Here is a 21,653-nt window from a genome sequence, read left to right as displayed (position 1 = left end):
TTAACTATCAGAAAGGTCCAGCATTTATTGGCTGATTCAGGAGAAGATAAAAGGAATATTGGAAATGTTTGATGTATACAGTCCTTACCCTCCAGGTTTGAAATCTTCCCTTCTGGACATGAACGGCAATCATAGCAGCAAAATGGCTTCCCTTCCTTCCTATTCTTACTGTAGCCTGAATGACATCTGTTGTTGCAGAGAGAAAGGGGCTGCACCTGTCCAGAAATGAAGGGGGACAGGGTTTGTTTGCTTTTTTTCCCATTCAAGAAATCATCCATTTAAGTACTAGCTTTACACTGTCATGACATAACAACATCTCATTTGAAGATCACTTGATGTAAAATGAGATAATTCAATACTTTCTACTAGAAGACAGATTTCCATATATTATAGAGATTTTAAGAAAGCATAAATGCATGCAACCACTATTTATGGAGATCCTGTAAGATTTTCAAGACAATAGATGCTCAAGGGTGATGTGCCAACCCTGGACTTTTTTGGTGGTCTCCCAATGTCGTGGTTCGGTCCTTGGTGGCTTGGGAACGGGACCGAACCCCGCCATCAGCGGCGCCCGCAATCACGGAGGTAGGGCATGGTGATCATAGGCAAGCCGGCAGCTGGGCGCCCCACCCGATCGTTGAGGTGGCAATGGCCGCTAAAGAACCTCAATGTCCCCCTCCACCTTTTGACAAGGGCCCGGAGATGGCCCTTTGTTCCAGGAAAATGGGCCATCAGGAACCCCGGAAAACCTCGCATATGTGCATGAGTCATGATTGTATCAGCATGTTCCCTCCGCAAGTACTGGGTGGGGCAATACAGCCTAAGGAGGTGGGTTTTGTATAAAAGGGAGCTTCCACCTGGAGTTCGGTGGAAGCTCTTACTCCACACCAGCGGACTCCACGTTGCTGAAATAAAGCTTGTTCCTGTTGTATCGTTCACCAGGCCTGGCGTGACGTTTTTCTTCAAAGGGGCACCCTGTTTTTTCAGTTAGCAAGCGGGTTCCCGACACCCATGCAGTGATTGACCAGGACTAACTATGCTTAGCTTCTAAGAGTTAATGCATTTCAGCAAGCCTGGTCCATCCAGATCAAGGCATCACAAGACTTCCAAATACTATTGAGTTTGGTTGAAATTCAGTCGCCATTGTTTATAATAACATTTGGATGAATAACATTTGGATGAAGGAACAATTATGTAGAATAACGACATTGTTTAAGTTGACATATTTTCAAAATTATGCAGTATTATGGTTTCAAAAAGGAAAATGGGATTGGATGAAATTTATCTGACCACAGAGGCTGAACTGTTCCAGACTTTGAGCTAGGAACCATTAACGGAACACCAGGAAACTAAAACAATATGTCCTGAAAACCATAGAGAACCTACCTTGTTAAACACGTGGGGCCAAATGATTCTGTCTTCATGAATGGTAAATATTTTGTCTTTGGGAGCTTTGGGGTCAACACTTCCAACTTTGGCTCTCAAAAAGGACTCATTAGGAAATGTGATCCAGTTGATGATATCGAATCCAGCTGTCATCTCCACATTTTGATCAAAGGAAATGAGGTCCCCAGCACTATTGTTGAATGAGACCTTTTTCAAATATTCATGGAGCTAGAGTTGTAAAAAAGAAGTATTTTAACACATAATGAGAATAGTGGCTTGTAATCCATTAAGACAAGTAGAGAAACTAATAGAGGAACTGGCAAAATGCTGATGTACAAGATTTCTGAAAAGTCCTGGTTTCAAAGAAACAGGGATGGGGGGGGGTGGAGTTGAGTGAATGTAAGCACTGAAAGGTTGTGAAACAGATGTTTAATTGCTAAAAATGCCTGCTTTTGAACCAAGGATGCCTTGTGCAGTCTGGGATCTCTTGTACATCAATTCTGACTGTCAGATTTCCAGTTCTGGTGAACTTCCCTACATTTCAATGCCTTTTTGGCATTACCTGCCATGGTTGTTGATTCAAAAGCAATTTTCTCCTTCTATCTGCCTGTACTCTGTGTTTGAGCTTGGACGAATGTACGGCATGTAATGCATGTGCCACAACATATGCAGCCATGTAGATGCTGTAGCTGTGGGCAGTCATACTCATTTCAAAGACTGACCCAGGAAGACTCTCTAGCTTTTCCTCCCCAGTACAGATTTCCTCATCACTTGTGGTTTCTGTGGTACTGGGGAGTGAACAGCCAAAGGCATGTTTCCAAAAGTCCCCAATGAAGCCATCCTCTTTTTCAGCGGGAGGGTCTCTTGCCCGAAGAAAATGATCAAATCCCGACACCTCCCTGGAGGGAGCAGCCAAAGATAAAGCACCATGGATGAAGTCTAAGTCCCAACTCCTTTGAATTTTAGTGGACGTGAAATCCATCTGGGCTGTTAGAATCCAGACTTTGGCTTTTGTCTTCATGGGTATCTCTTTATATTCTGCAACTCTCAGCAAGAATTGCAAAATTATCATGGTTTGAATTTCACCATATACCACCACTACTTTGGCTGTGCTCCCCATGACAAGTGATGATAAGTCATTGTTTCCTATAACCATGTCAGAAAAAGAATTAGAAAAAGTGATTGATGGGAAAAGTGCTATAAATTCAAAGCAGATACCATGCCTGGAAAAATCAGGAAGCACTTTGTGCACAAATCGCTGCCCATGTTCATTATCCACGTAGAGTACCCCAACCCATATCCATTTGAAATGAAGCAGTAATTTCATCATCCCCATGTACTGTTTGGTCCAACTGGGGAACATCTTGTAGAGGAAAACGGCTTGGTTTTTGTCGTTCATCACTGGAGCAGAGCTGTAAAGGAGCTAAAGGAAATATAGGAGACAGCAGATAATTATTTCTAAATAAAAGAATCTCCTGGGTTGGTGGTTAATTAATTAAATTTATAGCCTGCCTTCCTCCAAAGTGTCAAGGTGTGTTATACGATGTACACGCCAGATTTTAACACTTTCTACTGATATACAGAATGCACCCTTTCCCTTCTCAATTTCATATTTTAAGAATATACCTTAGCATTTAAATAAAATTGTAAGGCAGCAGAAAAACCAGGTCCAAATTTGAATGGGAGACCACTAAGGATGACTCTGCAGATGAAAACTCTGGCAAAGTATCTCTGCTTCCCCCTGGTCTTTGAAGCCCTTTTCATGGGTAGCCATGAATTGCGTGTAAAATAATGGAATTTTGGTAGCATGTATATAACCTTTTAAGTGTTCAATTGTTTTCACATCTAATACTATTCCTTACAAAGGTAATGCAAGAAGAGCTGTATCTCTGGATTATAATTGGTAAATTAAGAATCAATGGCTTTCCTAAGGAATTTAATCCCATATTTCATAATTGTCATATTCCTATTTGGACACTGAACATGTATTTTCTGGTGAAAACAGAAAGAACATGTTTGCATAATTCTATGTAGAAGATAAATTCTGGTCTGGTGGGTAGCCATGATGTTCTGAAGCACTAGAACAAAGTTTGAGTCCAGTGGAATCTTTATGAGCAACACAACTTTATTCAACATTGAACAAAATGTATTGGTCATAAAGGTGTCACAGGACTCAATCTCAGATTAAGGTTCTGTATCTTGTTACATTGTAGGAGCAATGTTATTTGATGACCAAGCCATCACCTCTTCTTTCTCTGGAATGTTCAGTCTCTGAGAAGAAGACTTGGTTCTTACATGCTACCATTCTCTACCAGAAGGGGTCTCAAAATGGCTTAAAATTGCCTTAAAATCTTCTCTCTCCCCTCCTTTCCCCCCCATGGAATGTGTGTGTGTGTGTGTGTGTGTGTCCAATATATATATCCATATATTGGATAAGAAAGACAGAGATGACAACTGAACCATTAAGTTTCTCACAAAGGAAGTTCTGCCTTTAAACAAATTGGGAAATAAGGGTAATAAAATCTAAATGTCATGCTGATAGTGGTATAGTCAACTTATGGCAAACCTTCTTGGGGCTTTTGAGGCAAGAGACAAACAGAGGTGGTTTGCCATTGCCTGACCCTGGATTTCCATGGTGGTCTCCCCATCCAAGTACAAACCAGAGCCAAATGAGCTTAACTTTCAAAATCTAACTAGCCTAGGCCTAAAAAAAAAAATCAAAACACAAACACTGCAATTGGTTTATCAGAAATTGAGAAAGCTTTAATGTAAAACTACTCCTGAATTAAAAAGAAAAGTGAATTTGTTGTTAAGAAAAATGAGACCATTTTACCTGTGGAATCTTGAAAATGCACAGAACATCTGCCATATAGAGGCAGTAGTTTGACTTTGGTCCTCCCAAAACTGCTACTACGTTGCTCTGGTTATCACACTTGTAGTTGGGAATGAACATCCTTTTAGTGGAGAGAAGTTCCATTGCTGCATGATATGTAGAGCTTGGTCTAATATAGTTATTATAGATGTTGATGCCAAGAGTGACATTGGGTAAGAGTTTTGGATTCTCATTGATCTCCTTTACTGCAAACACCAAAGCTAGGATGTTCTGGTAAAGCTGAAGGAATACTCTGCAATGAGAGGGATATGGTGCAACCAATTCACTTCTGAAGATTACATTTTATGCACTTTAGTACAACATCAATGTACTAAATACATTGAAAACAAATTCCACAGCCCAGTGCCCTGAGATCTACGAGGTCTCCTGGACATGGAACTATTGATTTCTCTAAAAGGCAGTTTCAGCAGTGAAATGGTTTTGACAGGCAGAACATTCACAAAGACCCTCGGATGTTTATTGCAGTATCATTCTGAGGGTCTGAAATTTCTCATGCCTTCTATTTGTGACATAAACATCTACAAGTAGTTTCCAATTTGAAAGGATGCTATCAAATAAGGATGCTTACATTTCAGACACAGGTACATACACGGACTCAGATCTTTGGTCCATCAAAGTATGTCAATGGGCCTAGGAGGAGGAGAGCTTCCCTTTACTGGTGATCTTTAAAGAGCTGGATATATATGACCATGGATGCTTAAGGCTGATCATTCATTGAACAAGGGTCAGACTTGATGGCCTGAATGGCCCTTTCCAACTGTATGATTCTATGATTCTATAAATATTTTGTACTCAGATCGGCAGAAAGTCTTCTGGTCCACAGGCATAGGTCTTTCATGTAGCCTACTCTCAGATCTTTTAACTGAATCTGCCAGGAATCAAACCTGGGACCTTCTACATGTCAAGCCCCTCTTCCTGTTCAACCAACAAATGACCATAATCCTCTGAAAGTGTGTAAACTGCAAAGGTTTGTGTTAGTTGTGTTTTTCCCTTCCATGTATTCATTAGAACTTAGGATATCCCACTGGTTTTCTACAGGAACACCTGTAATTTAAGACAAAGTCTCACTAGGAGGGAAACCATCAATTTAATAGCAGATATTAAACCTTTCATGACAATAAAAACATAAAGCAATAATCTGAAATAAATCCTTCTTACAAAAGTGAATCAGAGGAACTGGGAGAGGGACGTGCTTCAAAAGTGAGAGCATCAGAAAACTGAAACACATTAGAGACAATTCCAGCAATGAGCAAGTCTCCTGACTGATAATACTTGTGAACAATAGGAAGTGGGTGATTGATGGGGCACGGAGAATACGGAGCTTTGCTCACCACCTGCACTAACACAGAAGTGACAAATAGAACCATTTTCCATGAAAGCATTTCACACAGTCACCAATTCGCCTATTCTTATGATATAGTTCAAGAATTCCTTAGTAGCATAGAAGGCACGCTTGACAGACAGTACAATGTAAAATATCAGTGAACCGAGAGCCTCTCTTTGTCTCTTTGATAGCCAGTTTGGTGTAGTGGTTAGAAGTGCAGACTTCTAATCTGGCAAGGCAGGTTTGATTCCGTGCTCCCCCACATGCAACCAGCTGGGTGACCTTGGGCTTGCCACGGCGCTGTTAAAGCTGTCCTGACTGAGCAGTGATATCAGGGCTCTCTCAGCCTCACCCACCTCACAGGGGAGAGGAAAGGGAAGGTGACTGTAAGCCTGTTTGAGACTCCTTTGGATAGAGAAAAGCAACATATGAGAACCAACTCTTCTTCTTCTTCTTCTTGCTTTCCAGCTAGGAATAGCAGAAGGAACAATAATACCATTTCCCCTCTGTGGTCACTGGAACTCCCAGGGGATGGAGGGAGAAAAGTAGAAGTGATGATGATGATTATTCTGATTATAGGGAAAGTAATTGACCAACTCACCTGATGGATTGTCTACAACTTTGCAGAAGACAATATGTTGACTCCAACATGTTCCCTGAAACTCTTCCATGGGACACAGACTTGTAACAGCTGAATAGTGATAAAGCCAACCAGGAAAACATGGGAATTGAATTTCTGGAGGCATCATCAAATCTCCTCAATTACAAACTCAGTCTGTTTCTAGGGTTGCCTGGCAACCAGCAGGAAGTCTGAGGCAGACATTAGAAGACATCCAAGAGGTTGTTCAGCTCCTTAGGTTCCATAGTACCAATTTTAAAAATGGCACAAGTTTCCTCCTGTTCCCTATTACTTGCTTAGTGTCTGGTCCTTCACTGGGTCCTACCCACTCCGATTTCATGCTGGTCTGAAGTTGCAGAATACAATTTGAGTCCAATGGCACCTTTAAGACTAACAAAGTAGTAGTCAAAGTAGTGTGAGCTTTTGTATGAATAAACACTTCTTCAGAAACTTAGATATTCATGGGGGTGAAAAGGTGAGTTATGAGACTGCAGACACTTGAGTCTGATGTAACACTCTACCCGCGACCTGGGACAGTTCTGCAGGGCCTGCAAAATGGAATCATTCTGCCAGCACTGAGACCTGAAATAATACCAAAATTCGGGCTGCCCTGCTGAAACCTCAGCTGAATTATCTAGCTAGCAATCACCAAACTGACCTCAGCTGCTGTATTACTCTGCAAAAAGAGTGCATCTCATGTGATGTCAGGGGAAAAAAAATAGATTGTAGGAATGCCAGGAAAAAAAAAACTTTGTGAATGCAATAGGGAGGAAACTATTTATGACAACCTGTGAAGCTGTTGCAATCCAGCTGTTGTTGCATCAGCAAGTTTCTGTGGACTAACCTTGAAGTCCAGCCAAAAATGTTTCTGGGTTTGTTTGTATGTGTGTGGGGGAAACTATGATAAAGATAAACCACCATACCAAGCCATGCAATATGATATTAAAATACTGACATATGGAAAGGTCCTGTTTGAAATATGGGCAATTTTACCTTTAAATTTTGAATAGTGGCCTTCTAGTAGTGGTCTCTTGACAAAGCTCTCCCATACCTGTGAGCTGTAGAGTTTATACTACAACTTTGAGTTGGATGAATATTGAAATATTGGAAACTTGCTAGATTCACAATCTTAGGTCCATTCTGGTTGCTTCATTAATTATGAACATAGAGAAAAGACTCATTTTGACGTTGGATTTAATATCTTACTAAGGAATATTATATAAATACTATATTGTATACTGATTTTGAGAGCCTGGGATAGGTTCTCTTTTTTCTGCTGGTATGTTTATTCAGAACCAGCTGTTTTTTCATGCTTATTGTCAGTGAAAGCAGTAGGTAGCTTCACTGCCCCATGGCATACTTATCTAGTCTTGAGGTACCCAATCACCTTGAGCTTTTACTTGAGCTACTTGCAACATCCTTCCTTCAGCTGTACTTGAAGTGAGATATATGAAAAGAGGAAGTGCCCATTTGGCTCTAGTCAAATAGGAAAAAAAATGGAACATATATGTCTTCTTCATTTCCAGTTTCATAAAGATATATCTTCCATTTCTATGTCACCATTGTTATATAGACTACAAGGGCATTCAGGTCAATTTTATCCTTCCTTACTGCTCACAGACACAAATTGTGCTACAACGCAGTGTTGCCAGGTTCTACGCAGCAGCCATGAAAATTCGGAGTAAACTGATTCACACATGATGATCCAGAGAGCTGAGACTGACCAGAATAATCTCCTCTATGCAATTATCGAATCTTTGTTTTTGTAGTTTTTCAGTTTAAGCGATTCTATTTTTTTAGTCCTTTTATGCCTATAGTGGTTTTATGTTTTTGGTTCCCTCAGCTGTTTACAAACTGATCATTTATCGTTTTTGATTATGCTAGTCTATGACCGTAATCAAGATCTGACTGTAGGCAGACGTGTGTGAATCTCATGCCATAAACACACTCTCAGCTTTTCTATGGGTAAAGCAAAGAGCAAGTTATCTTTGGCTACCAGAAGGCTGGGGAGGAGGCCATTGGAACCACAAAAACAAAGTGTGTATGCAATAAGGAATGTGATAGTAAAGGAGAAATTGGCAATATTTAGCAGAAGGCATAAATCATAGCCGAAGCAAACCCATCATTTTGATTCTTTTATTGTGAACGACATCATTTTTCGAATGAGCTTTTTAATGGTATCCTTCATTTCTCTGTTTCTCAGAGTAAAGATCATGGGATTTAACATTGGAGTGATAAGAGTATAGCACATGGCAACTATTTTGTCTCCTGGAAATACCCGGAAAGGACGGTCATAAACGTACATGCCTGGAACAAACTTTAAGCTCATCACTATGATTTGTGCAGCGCATGTAGACAGGGCTTTGTGTTTCCCTTCTGTGACATGTTTTCTGATCTTTATCAAGATGACACTGTACGATACAAGCAAGGCAAGGAAGACTAAAGTGAGAAGAAATCCACTGTTTGAAACCATCAGGAGTTCTGTGATGTATGTGTCTGTGCAAGCCAGTTTGATGAGCTGTGGGACATCACAGTAGAAATTGTCCAACAGGTTGGGTCCACAGAAGGGCAGCTGAAGTATTAATGCCACCTGTACAATGGAGTGGGCAAAGCCACCCAACCAAGCACCTGCCACCAAACCTATACAAGTTCCTTGATGCATAATCAGCAAATACTGCAATGGTTTGTAGATTGCTATGTATCTATCAACAGCCATTACTGCTAGGAGAAAGACCACAGCTCCTCCAGTAAAATGGATTAAAAAAATTTGGGCGATGCACCAGTTGTAGGAGATGGTATTTGTATGGGAGCTGAGATCCCGTAACATTTTGATTGCAGTTACTGTGGAGTCACTGATGTCAATGACAGCCAGGTTTGCCAAAAGGAAGTACATGGGTGTGTGGAAATGCAGTATGAATATTACAATAGTAATGATTGTCAGATTGCCCAGCCAGGTTGTAATGTAAATTACAAGAAAAATGAGGAAGAGGATGGTCTGCATCCTTGGATTCTGAGATAAGCCCAAGAGAATAAATTCCGTTACTGTCGTATTAATTGCCATTTCCCCCCTTAAAATATATATATTTGAAAAGAGAAGATTTAAGTTCTCTGTATTACATGTCTAGATTCTACCCAGTCCATTATTTTAAGCTGTATATAATTTTTGCATTCAGTTATGTGCAAAAGTGAACTTCTATTCATTGGGTCAATTGAACACATTATTCATTAATCTCAATGGTAATGAATCATTCAGTAGAGATGCCAGGAGAGTTGTCTGTCTGGAGCCAAAATTTCAATGCTGAAAGAAATTCAATTGTAAATCAAAATTAGGTGATTAGAAAGCATAAATCATGCTGCCATCCTGTATATAGTTACACTACCGGTCACATTAATTTGAATGAGATCCAAAGCAATGTAGGCAGCAATCCTATGAACTCTTCCTTCCTAGAAGTATGTCCATGAAATTCTAGTTGGTTTATTTATCATCATTTAGACCAGTGTCAATCAGGATCACAATTCAGAGAATTATAAACATCTTGGTTCATAACCTATAATATAATATATAATAAATATGGCCGTTTCTGAATCAAATTAGACTTTCTTGTGATTAGACCTGCCTTGGATTACTCTCCAAATTGTATAGTATGCAACTGTCATCTGTAGTGTGATGAAGCAAAACCTAACTAGACTGTAGTTATTGTGCTCATATTGAGCTAATATACAAAACATTAGCCTTCCACCATCATGGAACCCAATATGGTTTCTTTAATTTTTCCTGGATTGGTAAATCCATTAATAAAGAGATTACCCAGAGCCCATCTTGATTTGTGTGAATATAACATAGGCACTACTTAGTTAATAGCACTTTCCTCAGTTTGTATACTCTTCTAAGGTCAGAAGCTACACTTAGAAGTATAAGATCTTCAAATAAAACACACATACACGTTTCTTTTTAAACATAACTGACATCTGTACACTGAGCAGGAGTGAAGCATTCAAGTCACATTAGAGAAATTTGAAAATTATATTCCATAATATTTTCTGTAGCTTTTAATTTCTACCCAAACCGAAAGACCTTTACCACCATAATGGCCAAAGAAAGAAAGAATGAATGATAAGTATTATCCTACCTGTAGAGCACTGTAATCCTTGGCCTATGAGTGATGTAAGCATCTTTTTATCTTCATTTATATTTGTTTTATTTGTTGGAGATGGGAGGTTTTGTTAAAAAAAATTCATTCCACCCATTTGCATCGATCATGCATTTGTTTCTTTTATGCCCTATGCACAATTTCTGTGTCAGTCACCACTGATATGCTGAAAACAGAATTCATAAAAATGTACATTTATTTGTAAAATATACAGGAAAACAAATCAGAAAATGATGCCTCAAATTGGAGACATAAACAGCTGGTGACCTAACATGGCCAAGTTTTAAGCTTCAGTATTCTATATCAATTGCAATTCCAAAACAAACTGAAAAAAATTTAGTAGTCTGGAGGAAACAATATATGGTCCCAGTTATGAAATCCACATCTGAGAGGAGCCAGTCACAATGGGCTCAAGTAACTTTGTTGATAAAACCAACTGGCACTGCCTGAGAATGTAGAAGCAATTCTCCCTATGATTTCCCAGTGTGTGTGTGTGTGTGGGGGGGGGGGGGAATGAATCAGACATGCAATGGAAAAAGTTCCAGATACTAACTTGGACCCTTGTATCCAGGTCCTGCAACTACAATATTTAAGCAATCCACACTTCTCCATGTCATAGCTGGATTCACCATGTAGATATATTCAGGGAGATTGAAAATGCATATTTAATCCCCCAAGGATGTTTTAAAACCATGTGGCAAATTGTAAAAACAATATGCTATGATCCGAATAATTACAACGGTGTTCCTCTTTGTCACGCAAGAATACTGTGTTGTCCCTACACAGTGGAAAGTTAATCAAGAGGTTTTGATGAGACAATGATCCCTAAGGGTATCATTAAAAAGTATATGCATAGCTGAAGTTTCTTTATTTAAAAAAAAATTAATATGATGTTTGTGTATCCTTAGATGTAAAGATATGAAGAAAAAAATTAACAGTGACATGGTTCACGAGCCGTGGAAAAAGGAGACATTGACTCACCGAATCCGCCCATTGACGGAAGAGGTGCAAAGATGGGACGTGCTGGCTGGCATGTCAAGTACGGCCTGACACTGGGCATGAGGTCGGGGCAACTAGGTGGGCTATAAATAGCACCACGTGTGCTAGCCTGGCCTCATTTGACACCCAGAGATTTGCGCAACTGAAGGCTTTCCCTCCCACCCTCCCTATTCTCATTATTGTTACTGTTTTGGCATCTGGGTTATGTTTGGGGTTATTCAATGCTAAGTTATGTCACAGCTTGCACGATGGCATAGGGGGAGCCTGAATTTTGGGGGGAGTATGGCTTGCGGCCAGACTCCAGGTTGGGATCTCCTAAGAGGTGGCTGGGTGTGAAGGACCTGACCTCTTGGGGAAAGGGCCGGGGATTCACACAGCCGGGTGGCCCAAGGTTGAACCAAAGGAGGTGTGCACCCCTGTAGTACTTTGGGTGGTGCTTTTGTCAGGTAGGGATAGTGGTGGCCAAGGATCCCTTGCTCCTGGCTGGGAGAAGGGTGGGGATTTTTGGTATGGCCCTTAGGAATAGCAAGCGTGGGTGTGGTCAGCTGACCACAGGACAGGCTCTCCCCTATGTCAAACCAAGACTCCAGGTTTTGCAACAAAAGCTGTGGCTGGTTATGCCAAATTTAAAAAGGGCATCAAGCATTTCCTTTGGGGCTGGTAATGCCCTCCTGCCTGTCAATGCAGAACTCTGGGGATCTTATCATCTGGCAGGACATTAAGCGAAGTACTTCAGCAGGATGCATCCTACCAGCTTTCCCACTTTTGACTACCCAAAAGGCTTTGCTGTTGATTGTGCATATGAACAAAAGCATTCTGGCATTATATATTTCCATGGGTGGGGGTGGGGGCATATTCCACACCTTAGAGAAGACATGAACACTGGAATTATGACATAGATCTTGGAATCCCCAAGGTTTCTGTCATGATTATATGCATGGTTGTCCAGTGTGTATCCATCTTGAAATGTGTTCTACTGCCTGCTGTCTTTGAACTCCCTCCTGCAGTTTGTATCTCTTGTAGAAATAGGGGCTGTGCTCCATGGTCATCCCAATGAATGCAATAGCGTCTGGTTGGGCTCCCGGCTAGGCATCTGCGATTGGGGGGGGGTGTTTTGCCTGGCTGGCCTGTGAATCTTAATGGGCCTGGCAAAGGTGGGAGATCATGGGGGAATAAGAACTTGTGTGTAACCAGTGTTCTTCAGATTCAACTTTATAAATCCTGGAGAGCTGCTTTGAATAAACTCACTTCTTTTCCTCGAGTGGAGTTTTATTTCAAATCTGTCATCCTGACAATATAAAGTGTTCCGAGATCCACCATAATGATCAGCACATGCTCTTCCTCTAAGCGACATCTCCTCCCACAATAACATCAGAGACGACATAAGGACAACATTCCGTGTTATATCCTTGCATGCCCTTAAGAGATTATAATTCACAAATAATTTGGATTTATCTACTGATTTTAATTTAAGGAAAGAGGCCAACACCGCATCTGGTCTTTTTACATATGCAGAAGTGAAAGGAGGAGGTTGAGGTACTCCAAACAGCACACTGTCTTTTAGAAATGGTGCACCATTTCTGCAGAGGATAAGATTTCTCTAACCTCTCAATCTTCCACCCTGGATTTGTGCGTCCAGGTGAGGCAGTTGAGGTTCCACCATGCTGTGGAAGGGCAGGGACATGTATTTGTTGTTGTTTGATGTGCATGGTATTGCATAAAAACGCAACAGCACATTCTTCAAACAAACAAAAGGCTCCAGGCAGCTCTGCTGCACAGTGAGGCAGAGACACCTGGAACACTTTTTGTCCCTTTTGGGGGACTGTAGTCATGGCCACAGGTGGAGTGGGGACAGGCCAGCACAATCCGACCCTTCCATTCCTGATGACCCAGGCCCTGTTGGTACCTGGGGCAAAAATGGGAATATATATCTGCATTCCCATATCTCCGGGCAAATATGGCCCCAGTCAGGCTCAACAAAGTTATCTTTGACTACCAGAAGGCTGGGGAGGAGGCCATTGGAACCACAAAAAAAAAGTGTGGATGCAAAAAGGAATGTAATAGTAAAGGAGAAATTGGCAATATTTAGCAAAAGGCATAAATCATAGCCAAAGCAAGCCCATCATTTTGATTCTTTTATTGCAAATGACATTTTTCGAATCAGCTTTTTAATAGTATCTTTCATTTCTCTGTTTCTCAGAGTAAAGATCATGGGATTTAACATTGGAGTGATAAGAGTATAGCACACGGAAACGACTTTGTCTCCGGGAAATACCCGGAAAGGACGGTCATAAACGTACATTCCTGGAACAAAATTTAAGCTCATCACTATGATTTGTGCAGCGCATGTAGACAGGGCTTTGTGTTTCCCTTCTGTGACATGGGTTCTGATCTTTATCAAGATGACACTGTACGATACAAGCAAGACAAAGAAGACTAAAGTGAGAAGAAATCCACTGTTTGAAACCATCAGGAGTTCTGTGATGTATGTATCTGTGCAAGCCAGTTTGATGAGCTGTGGGACATCACAGTAGAAATTGTCCAATAGGTTGGGTCCACAGAAGGGCAGCTGAAGTATTAATGCCACCTGTACAATGGAGTGGGCAAACCCGCCCAACCAAGCACCTGCCACCAAACCTACACAAACTCCTTGATGCATAATAAGCAAATATTGCAGTGGTTTGTAGATTGCTATGTATCTGTCAACAGCCATTATCACTAGGAAAAAGACCACAGCTCCTCCAGTAAAATGGATTAAAAAAATTTGGGCAATGCACCAGTTGTAGGAGATGGTATTTGTATGGGAGATGAGATCCCACAACATTTTGATTGCAGTTACTGTGGAGTCACTGATGTCAATGACAGCCAGGTTTGCCAAAAGGAAGTACATGGGTGTGTGGAAATGTGGTATGAAAATTACAATAGTAATGATTGTCAGATTGCCCAGCCAGGTTGTAATGTAAATTACAAGAAAAATGAGGAAGAGGATGGTCTGCATCCTTGGATTCTGAGATAAGCCCAAGAGAATAAATTCCGTTACTGTCGTATTAATTGCCATTTCCCCCCTTAAAATATATATTTGAAAAGTGAGGATTTATCTTTTCTGTTTTACATATCTAGATTCTACCCAGTCCATTATTTTAAGCTGTATATAATTTTTGTATTCAGTTATGTGCAAAAGTGAACTTGTATTCATTGGGCCAATTGAACACATTATTAATCTCAATAATAATGGATCATTCAGTAGAGATGCCAGGAGAGTTGTTGTCTGGCGCCAGAATTTCAATGCTGAAAGAAATTCAATTGTAAAGCAAAATTAGTGATTAGAAAGCATAAATCATGCTGTATATAGTTACACTACCGGTCACATTAATTTGAATGAGATACAAAGCAATTTAGAAGTGTACAAACACTTCCTTCCCTGAACTAAGCCCCATGCTATTCAAGTTGGTTTATTTATCGTAATTTAGACCAGCATCAGTCAGGATCAGAATTCAGAGAAATATAAACATCTTGGTTCATAATCTATAATATACTATACTAGCTTCAAAGCCTGTTCCTAAGAACAGGCCTTGAGAGGGTCCCCTCTCCTGGCCCCTGGCAGCTTAAGGGGGCTTTGGGCTGCAGCTTGCAGCTGGATCAAGTGGGGCAGGCGGTGACTGGCCAGCTCATTAGCAGGCCCTGCTTAGCAGGTGGGAGGCCCTCATTAGCAGGCCCAGCCTAGCAGGCCAGGAGGCCCTCATTAGCAGGACCTCCACTATGACCCTTTGCCCAGGGCTCTCTCCCCTTACATGCTGCTGGCTCCGGGCACTGAGGTATCTGAGAGCAAAGAGGCTAGAGTCCAGGGACGGAGGGCAGGAGCTAAAGGGGCAGGGCAAATCAGGGCTGTACCCTGTGGTATCCTAGCTGCACCCTGATTGGCCCTATTCCAACTTGGAGGTCTCGACACATTCCATCCCCTAGGTTGTTTCACAAATATATATAGGAACCATGGATAAGGATAACACATATGGCCAGTTCAGAATAAAATTAGACTTTCTTTTGACTAGACCTGCCTTGGATTATCTCCGAATTGTGTAGTATGCAACTGCCATCTGTAGCATGATGAAACAAAACCTAATTTGACTGTAGTTATTGTGCTCAGTCAATCAATCAATCAATCAATCAATCTTTATTTACAGTCATTTAAACAAAAATTTCAGATGCACTAATAAACAATGGTAGTAAAAAAGGAAGGTAATACACAAGAAAGAGGTTAGAAATGCTTCAACAGTAAAACTGTAGAACTTTTAAAACAATAAAAGTCAATATTTAAGGGAAGCATTAAATACCACTGACTATTTTACAAAAGCAAAATGAGACATAATAGCAATAAATCTATTTAATCTATTAAAATATAAAACTAAAAGCAAGATTAAGGGACATACCATAAAAGCTACTAACCAAAAACAAAAATAATTCCATGGACCAATTGTCAAAGTTATAATGGCTATAAGCTATTGTAAGCTGTGACTTCTTTGGGTAGTTATTGTGTTCATATTGATCTAATATACAAAACCATTAGCCTACTGCCATCATGGACTCCAAAATGGCTTCTGGATTTTTTTACTGGTTTGGTAAATCCATTAATAAAGAGATTACCCAGAGCCCATCTTGATTTGTGTGAATAGAACGGAGACACTGCTTAGTTAAGAACACCTTCCTCAGTTTGTGTACTCTTCTAAGGTTGGGAGTTACACTTCAAAGTATTTGTTTGTTTGTTTGTTTGTTTGTTTGTTTATAATTGTATTTATATGGCTGCCATTCCCAAAGCTGGCTCGGAGTAATTTACTATTTTGAAATACAATCAATAAAATAACTGTAAAACCCCTTTTAAAATCCCATTAAAATATTCCCAAACGAACCCAATCTATTGGGAAATACAATTTGGTTTCTATCCCATACAAACCCAGTGGGTAGATCAAAGATGGCCAATGGAATTGGAATGTTGTCACTGGGGACCGGTCAAGTCAGGTTAATCTAATACTGTCCCAGACTCTAAGGGGAGAGGGGAGCCTGGTCTTAATCCCCGGGACAGCTACCTGGCCTCAGAAAAACACCTGGTGCAAGAGCTACATTTTTTGCAGGCCCTGCAGAACTCAGAGATCTCTGACAGGGCCTACAGCTCTTTGGGGAGCTCATTCCACCAGGTAGGGGCCAGGGTCAAAAAGGCCCTGGCCCTGGCTGAGGCCTGGCGTGCTTCCTGGGGTCCTTCAGTTTTTGAACAAAAATTCAAGATCTCTTGTAAATCTCAAGATTGAGGATCTTTTTTCTCCCTCTGTAAATCCATGCAAAAAAAAAAAAAATAGTGGCCAAAATAATTTATGCCAGAGATTAGAATTATACTCACTTGTTCTCCACTTGCCTTGGGCCTTTCATCTAAAGATCCATTCCGTTCCTATTTAGATTCCTCATTTAGTCCAAAATTATGTTTAGGCTAAAATGGATTATGCCATGATAAATGACCTATGTTTCCTCTAATATCATTAAGCAAAAGGATCAATTTCTGTTAGAGGACTCTGATTCCCAGTTTACTTTCGTGTTGTTTAATTTCTAAAACCTGCAGAGAAATTTAAAAGGGAAATATCTTAAGATATGGGTTTTATTTAAGTATATATTTCAGTTTTCTTGTTCAAGATCTAAGAACAGAAGGTTGAAAAGAAAGGGAATGTGTAAGTGGCATGGACAAAAGCTATGGACAAAAGCTATGTAGGAGGGACGATACAGTGTGCAGGAAATTTCAACAAATGTTGGCCAGATGCAGTGTAAGGCAACATCTAAAATCATGATAAAATGCTCTACTGCAGAAACCCAATTCCCAGGCCAGTAAATTTGACAAGCAGCCAGAAAGCCAGAAGCAAAATTACAATACAGGGCTTAATGTCGATCACCAGCACTTTTAAGTGGGTCCAGGTACCCCAAATTGGAGACATAAACAGACCTGAAATGGCCAAGTTTTCAGCCTCAGTATTCTATATCAGTTGCAGATTCCAAACCAAACTGAAAAAGTTTTGATAGTCAAAACAAGAGGTAACAGTACATGGTCCCAGTTACAAAATCCACATCTGAGAGGAGCCAGTCACAATGGGCTCAAGAACCTATGCTGATAAAACCAACTGGCACTGCCTGAGAATCCAGAAATAATTCTCCCTATGATTTTCCAGTGTGTAAAAAAATGGATAGTAGGAATGCCAGCGATTATGTAACTAAATAAAGCTGTGCCTTTATCGGTTTAAGAGATTCAAAAGACCTAAAACTATAGCAAGCTCTTTCTTTCAAAACTATAGGGGAAAGAATGTTATGAAATGATTTATTCCTTTTGTTTCAGAGATGGCTCCGTAGCATTGTCCTCAAATGAAGATCTAAATATGAATCAGACATGCAATGGAAAAATTCCTGGATACTAACCTGGACCCTTGTATCCAGGTCCTGCAACTACAATACTCAAGCAATCCACACTTCTCCATGTCATAGCTGGATTCACCACTTAGATATATTCAGGGAGATTAAAATACATATTTAATCCCCCAAGGATGTTGTAAAAACAATATGCTATGATCTGAATAAGTACAACGGTGTTCCTCTTTGTTACACAAGAATACTCTCTTGTCCCTACACAGTGGAAAATTAATCAAGAGGTTTTGATGACACAATGACCCCTAGGGGTGTCATTAATAAGTATATGCATAGTTGAAGTTTCTTTATTTTAAATATTAATGTGTTGTTTGTTTATCCTTAGATGTGAAGAGATGAAGAAAAAAATTACCACTGACATGGTTCATGAACCATGGAAATGCAGAACTCTGGGGAACTTGTCCCATTGCTGTACAATGGCAGGCTGGCAAGATTTGGGAAGCCCTGTGGGCAATGGCGTTTGTTAGGGTTCTCTTAAGCCACATGCAATGTGAGGAAGCTGCCCTCCCAACCAGTAGGTGCTGCAGCTCAGCATGCATGCAACCCCTTAAGGGTCTCCTAAAAACTAGCAAAGCCTGGCATGAAGGTGTGGTCTTTAGCCCAAAGGTAATGCAGCGGAAAATGACCATCTGATGAGTGTACCGGTTAAAGTAGATATTATTGTGGTAGAATAGGAGACCTCCAAGCATTGTGAGTAGTCACTGTGGAACTGCTAATATCTGTGCCAGCAAGGTGGGACTTTAGAATGTGCATAGGTCTGTAAAGCTAGTGCATGAAGAACATTGTGAGGAAAATGATGAGGTTCCCAATCCACATTGTTATATAGAAAAAAAGAAAAGAAAAAAAAAGGAATAAATTCCTGAATTTGCCGAACCCAGTTGCCAAAGCAGATTGAGAGCAATTTTGTACCTGGAAAGAGAAGAAAGTATTCACTATATGGCACAAAAAGAAGGCTGTCAATTACTACTCAGAAGAAGAAGAAGAGTTGTATTTTATATGCCGCTTTTCTGTACCTGAAGGACTAGATGGCCTGTATGGCCCTTTCCAACTCTATGATTCTACGATTCAAAGCAGCTTACAGTCGCCTTTCCTCTCTCTACAACAGACACCCTGTGAGGTGGGTGAGCCTGACAGAGCCCTGATATTACTGCTCAGTCACAACAGTTTTATCAGTGCTGTGGTGAGCCCAAGATCACCCAGCTGGCTGCATGTTGAGGGAGTGCAGAATCAAACCCAGCTCACCAAATTCAAAGTCTGCACTCCTAACCACTATATCAAGCTGGCTGTCTTCAGACACAACAGCAGCACATTTAATATACAGATTTTCCAAAATGCAGTGCGCCTAGGTAACTGCCAGCCATGACAAAGACGATCAGTGGAAAGCAATACAAAATCGAAGCAATGACTTAAGCACATGAAAAGTGATCAGGAGGGTGGGGAGGGTCAGCTGGAGCAGTAGCAAAATAGACTGTGCGCTTAGCCACTCTGACTGAAATAGGCCAAGGAGGTTGGATCCCTGCTCCATGGATGTGTATGAGCAGGCAGAAGTGGCTGGGAATCATATCCTCTTCTGGCACCAAGTCCCCCACACCTGCAGCCTGATCTTGCTCATAAAGGCACAAAAGCTGAATGTAGCCCTTCCTTTTCGGATTTAAGAGGATGGCCAGCCATGCACCTGGGCAGGGTGCTTCGTTCCTCATAACAGAGGGCGATGCAGGTAATCAGAGATAATGTCCGCAGGCTTAGTGACAGCAATCCATGTAACCAGAGATGTTCACTGGCTTAGTGATGTTGGAAGTAGTATGGATTCAATGAAGATCTGAAATCTCCCCCCAAGCAAATCTGAACTTGCTGGAACAAAATGCCAAAGCAGATTCCAGCCCTTCTGCTTTTGGAAGAATAAAAAAGCATTCACCTACAGAGACTACAGAATGCTGCCGATGGTTCAGGCTCAACAGCAACACATTTACTCTAACACACAAGATTTTAAATAACGAAAGAACCTGGCAGTGATGACCCTGGGAATTCTGTAATGCCAGCAAGCTTTTATTCATATGTACACAATCCATAGAATAGCCTTTTCAGCGATAAAAGGAACCCTTTCTCTTTCTTTCTCTAGTGGGAGGATACAACCCATTAAAATTAAGGCTTTGCAACATGTGTTTTCTGTTGTTATGAAGTGATATCTGTATTATTATTATTATTATTAACAATAACAATAACAACAACAATAACAACAACATCTAGGGATACACAAGCAGCATATTCAAATTAAAAAAAGGAACTTCAGTTATATATTTTAATGATATTCCTTGTGGGCTAATTCTCACGTCGCTGAAATCCCTTGATTACCTTTCCATGGTGAGGCAGTATTCTTGTGTGATCAATCGGAACATGTTATAATGATTCAAATCATGTCAGGCTGCTTTCTCAACATACCACTGGATTTCCCAGGGGTGGAATTAAAGATGTATTTTTTTTTTTACCTCTCTGAATATTTAGACATGGCAAATCCAGCTATGATAAGAGGAAACCTTGCGTATGTCTTGATTATTGTTCTGGCAGGACCTGTTCAAAGAATTCATAAAGCTAAGCAATGACAGGAAAACTCTGTACTAAACAAAGGTTCAGGTTAGTATACAGTTTTTCCACTGTTTACCAGATTGATATGCAAATGTTCATTTGAGGAGTCCTCAATTCATCTCTGAAACATAAGCGGTTTCCATTTGACACCGTTCTTTCCCCCTCTCTTTGAAAGAAAAAGCCAGCCATTGTTTTTGGTCTTTTGAACTTGTTATACTGATGGAAATGGAGCCTTAATTTGTTACAGAATGGCTGTATAACTTGCATTTGCGAAGAGAGAGGGGGGGTCCCCCGCCCCCACACACATTGAAAAATCACAGTAAACATTTCTTCTCAACCTTAGGTGGTGACAGGTAGTTTTGTCAATAAAGGTTCTTGAGCCCACTGTGATTCACTTCTATGGGACAAGGATTTGGCCAACTATACATTGTTACTTCTTGTATTGACTATTTAAACGGTTTCTTTTCCATGTGGCAACTGCAATTGATATAGAATAACAAGGCTCAAAATTTGGTCAGGATAGATAACAAGCAGCATATGCCTTCCATTCCATTACAGCTATGGTAGCATCCTTTGTGATACCCAGACATCCTTTAAAGTTCAAGTGATGGCATTAAAACCCTGTGCAGTTTGGAACCTATGTAGAGGAAGTGTCTTCTCCTGTACATAAATCCATGGATCCTTGTATCACTGGTCTAAATACTACTCAATTTCCTATTCAAGAAGACCTGGAGAACTCCATGAATTTGAAGCATTCTTAATGATGAAGCATCCGTGTGGATTGATCTGTTCAGTGAAGTTTGTTAAGCCATTTCACTTCTGGCTTTCTGGTCCCTTGTTGATGATGGATAGTTAGTGGCCCTGTAATTGACTTTCTGCTGTAGAGTTTCTCCTAAATTCCATTATGATTTTAGATGCATTTAGTCCAGCCAGCTTTCCACTCAATCTCATCCAAGTCTTTTTCACACTAGATTGCCCATCATATGTGGCTTTTGTCATTGCAGTTACATGATTTCCAGTACAACCTTTTAGAGGTCATGGTGATCAAAAGGAACATCAATGAGAAAAAAGCTGATTGAATGCAACCCAAGATTTGTAATGATTATGCAAAGTTTTTTGGATAAACTGAAACAGAAATCATCAACCATTACACATAGGTTTTGGATGAGGAGGATGTTGCCAAGAAGGGCGAATTAGTGTCAAGATGCATAAGTAGCTGAGCAGTAAATATAGCTCAGGTGGTTG

The 21,653-nt window shown here is 40.5% G+C and overlaps 3 protein-coding genes across 3 annotated transcripts in view; all 3 read right to left on the bottom strand.

Annotated features, from left to right (window-relative positions):
• The window catches only part of LOC143825306 (vomeronasal type-2 receptor 26-like), a 44,584-nt gene that overhangs the window by 2,415 nt on the left and 20,516 nt on the right, over nucleotides 1–21,653 (bottom strand). Inside the window, exons 8-11 of the mRNA XM_077313329.1 lie at nucleotides 4,220–4,511; nucleotides 1,949–2,809; nucleotides 1,387–1,614; nucleotides 89–215 (exon numbers count right to left, since the gene is read on the bottom strand). Of these exons, the coding sequence (XP_077169444.1) occupies nucleotides 89–215; nucleotides 1,387–1,614; nucleotides 1,949–2,809; nucleotides 4,220–4,511 (1,508 nt within the window). The remainder of the gene's footprint in view (nucleotides 1–88; nucleotides 216–1,386; nucleotides 1,615–1,948; nucleotides 2,810–4,219; nucleotides 4,512–21,653) is intronic.
• On the bottom strand, nucleotides 8,345–9,488 carry LOC143826196 (olfactory receptor 4D1-like). Its single transcript, XM_077314864.1, has one exon. It carries the CDS (start codon nucleotides 9,281–9,283, stop codon nucleotides 8,345–8,347), a length of 939 nt encoding a protein of 312 aa, XP_077170979.1. The 5' UTR covers nucleotides 9,284–9,488.
• LOC143825945 (olfactory receptor 4D1-like) lies at nucleotides 13,495–14,643 on the bottom strand. The gene has a single exon (XM_077314390.1). It carries the CDS (start codon nucleotides 14,428–14,430, stop codon nucleotides 13,495–13,497), a length of 936 nt encoding a protein of 311 aa, XP_077170505.1. The 5' UTR covers nucleotides 14,431–14,643.

Source organism: Paroedura picta, chromosome 16 (genome assembly GCF_049243985.1).
Source record: "Paroedura picta isolate Pp20150507F chromosome 16, Ppicta_v3.0, whole genome shotgun sequence".
Lineage (NCBI taxonomy): Eukaryota > Metazoa > Chordata > Lepidosauria > Squamata > Gekkonidae > Paroedura > Paroedura picta.
Note: the sequence above shows the minus strand (reverse complement) of the source record. Positions and strands in the feature narration are given on the sequence as shown.

Coding starts and splice junctions, on each gene's coding strand:
- LOC143826196 (XM_077314864.1), bottom strand. CDS start 9,283: ATGGCAATTAATACGACAGTAACGGAATTTATTCTCTTGGGCTTATCT.
- LOC143825945 (XM_077314390.1), bottom strand. CDS start 14,430: ATGGCAATTAATACGACAGTAACGGAATTTATTCTCTTGGGCTTATCT.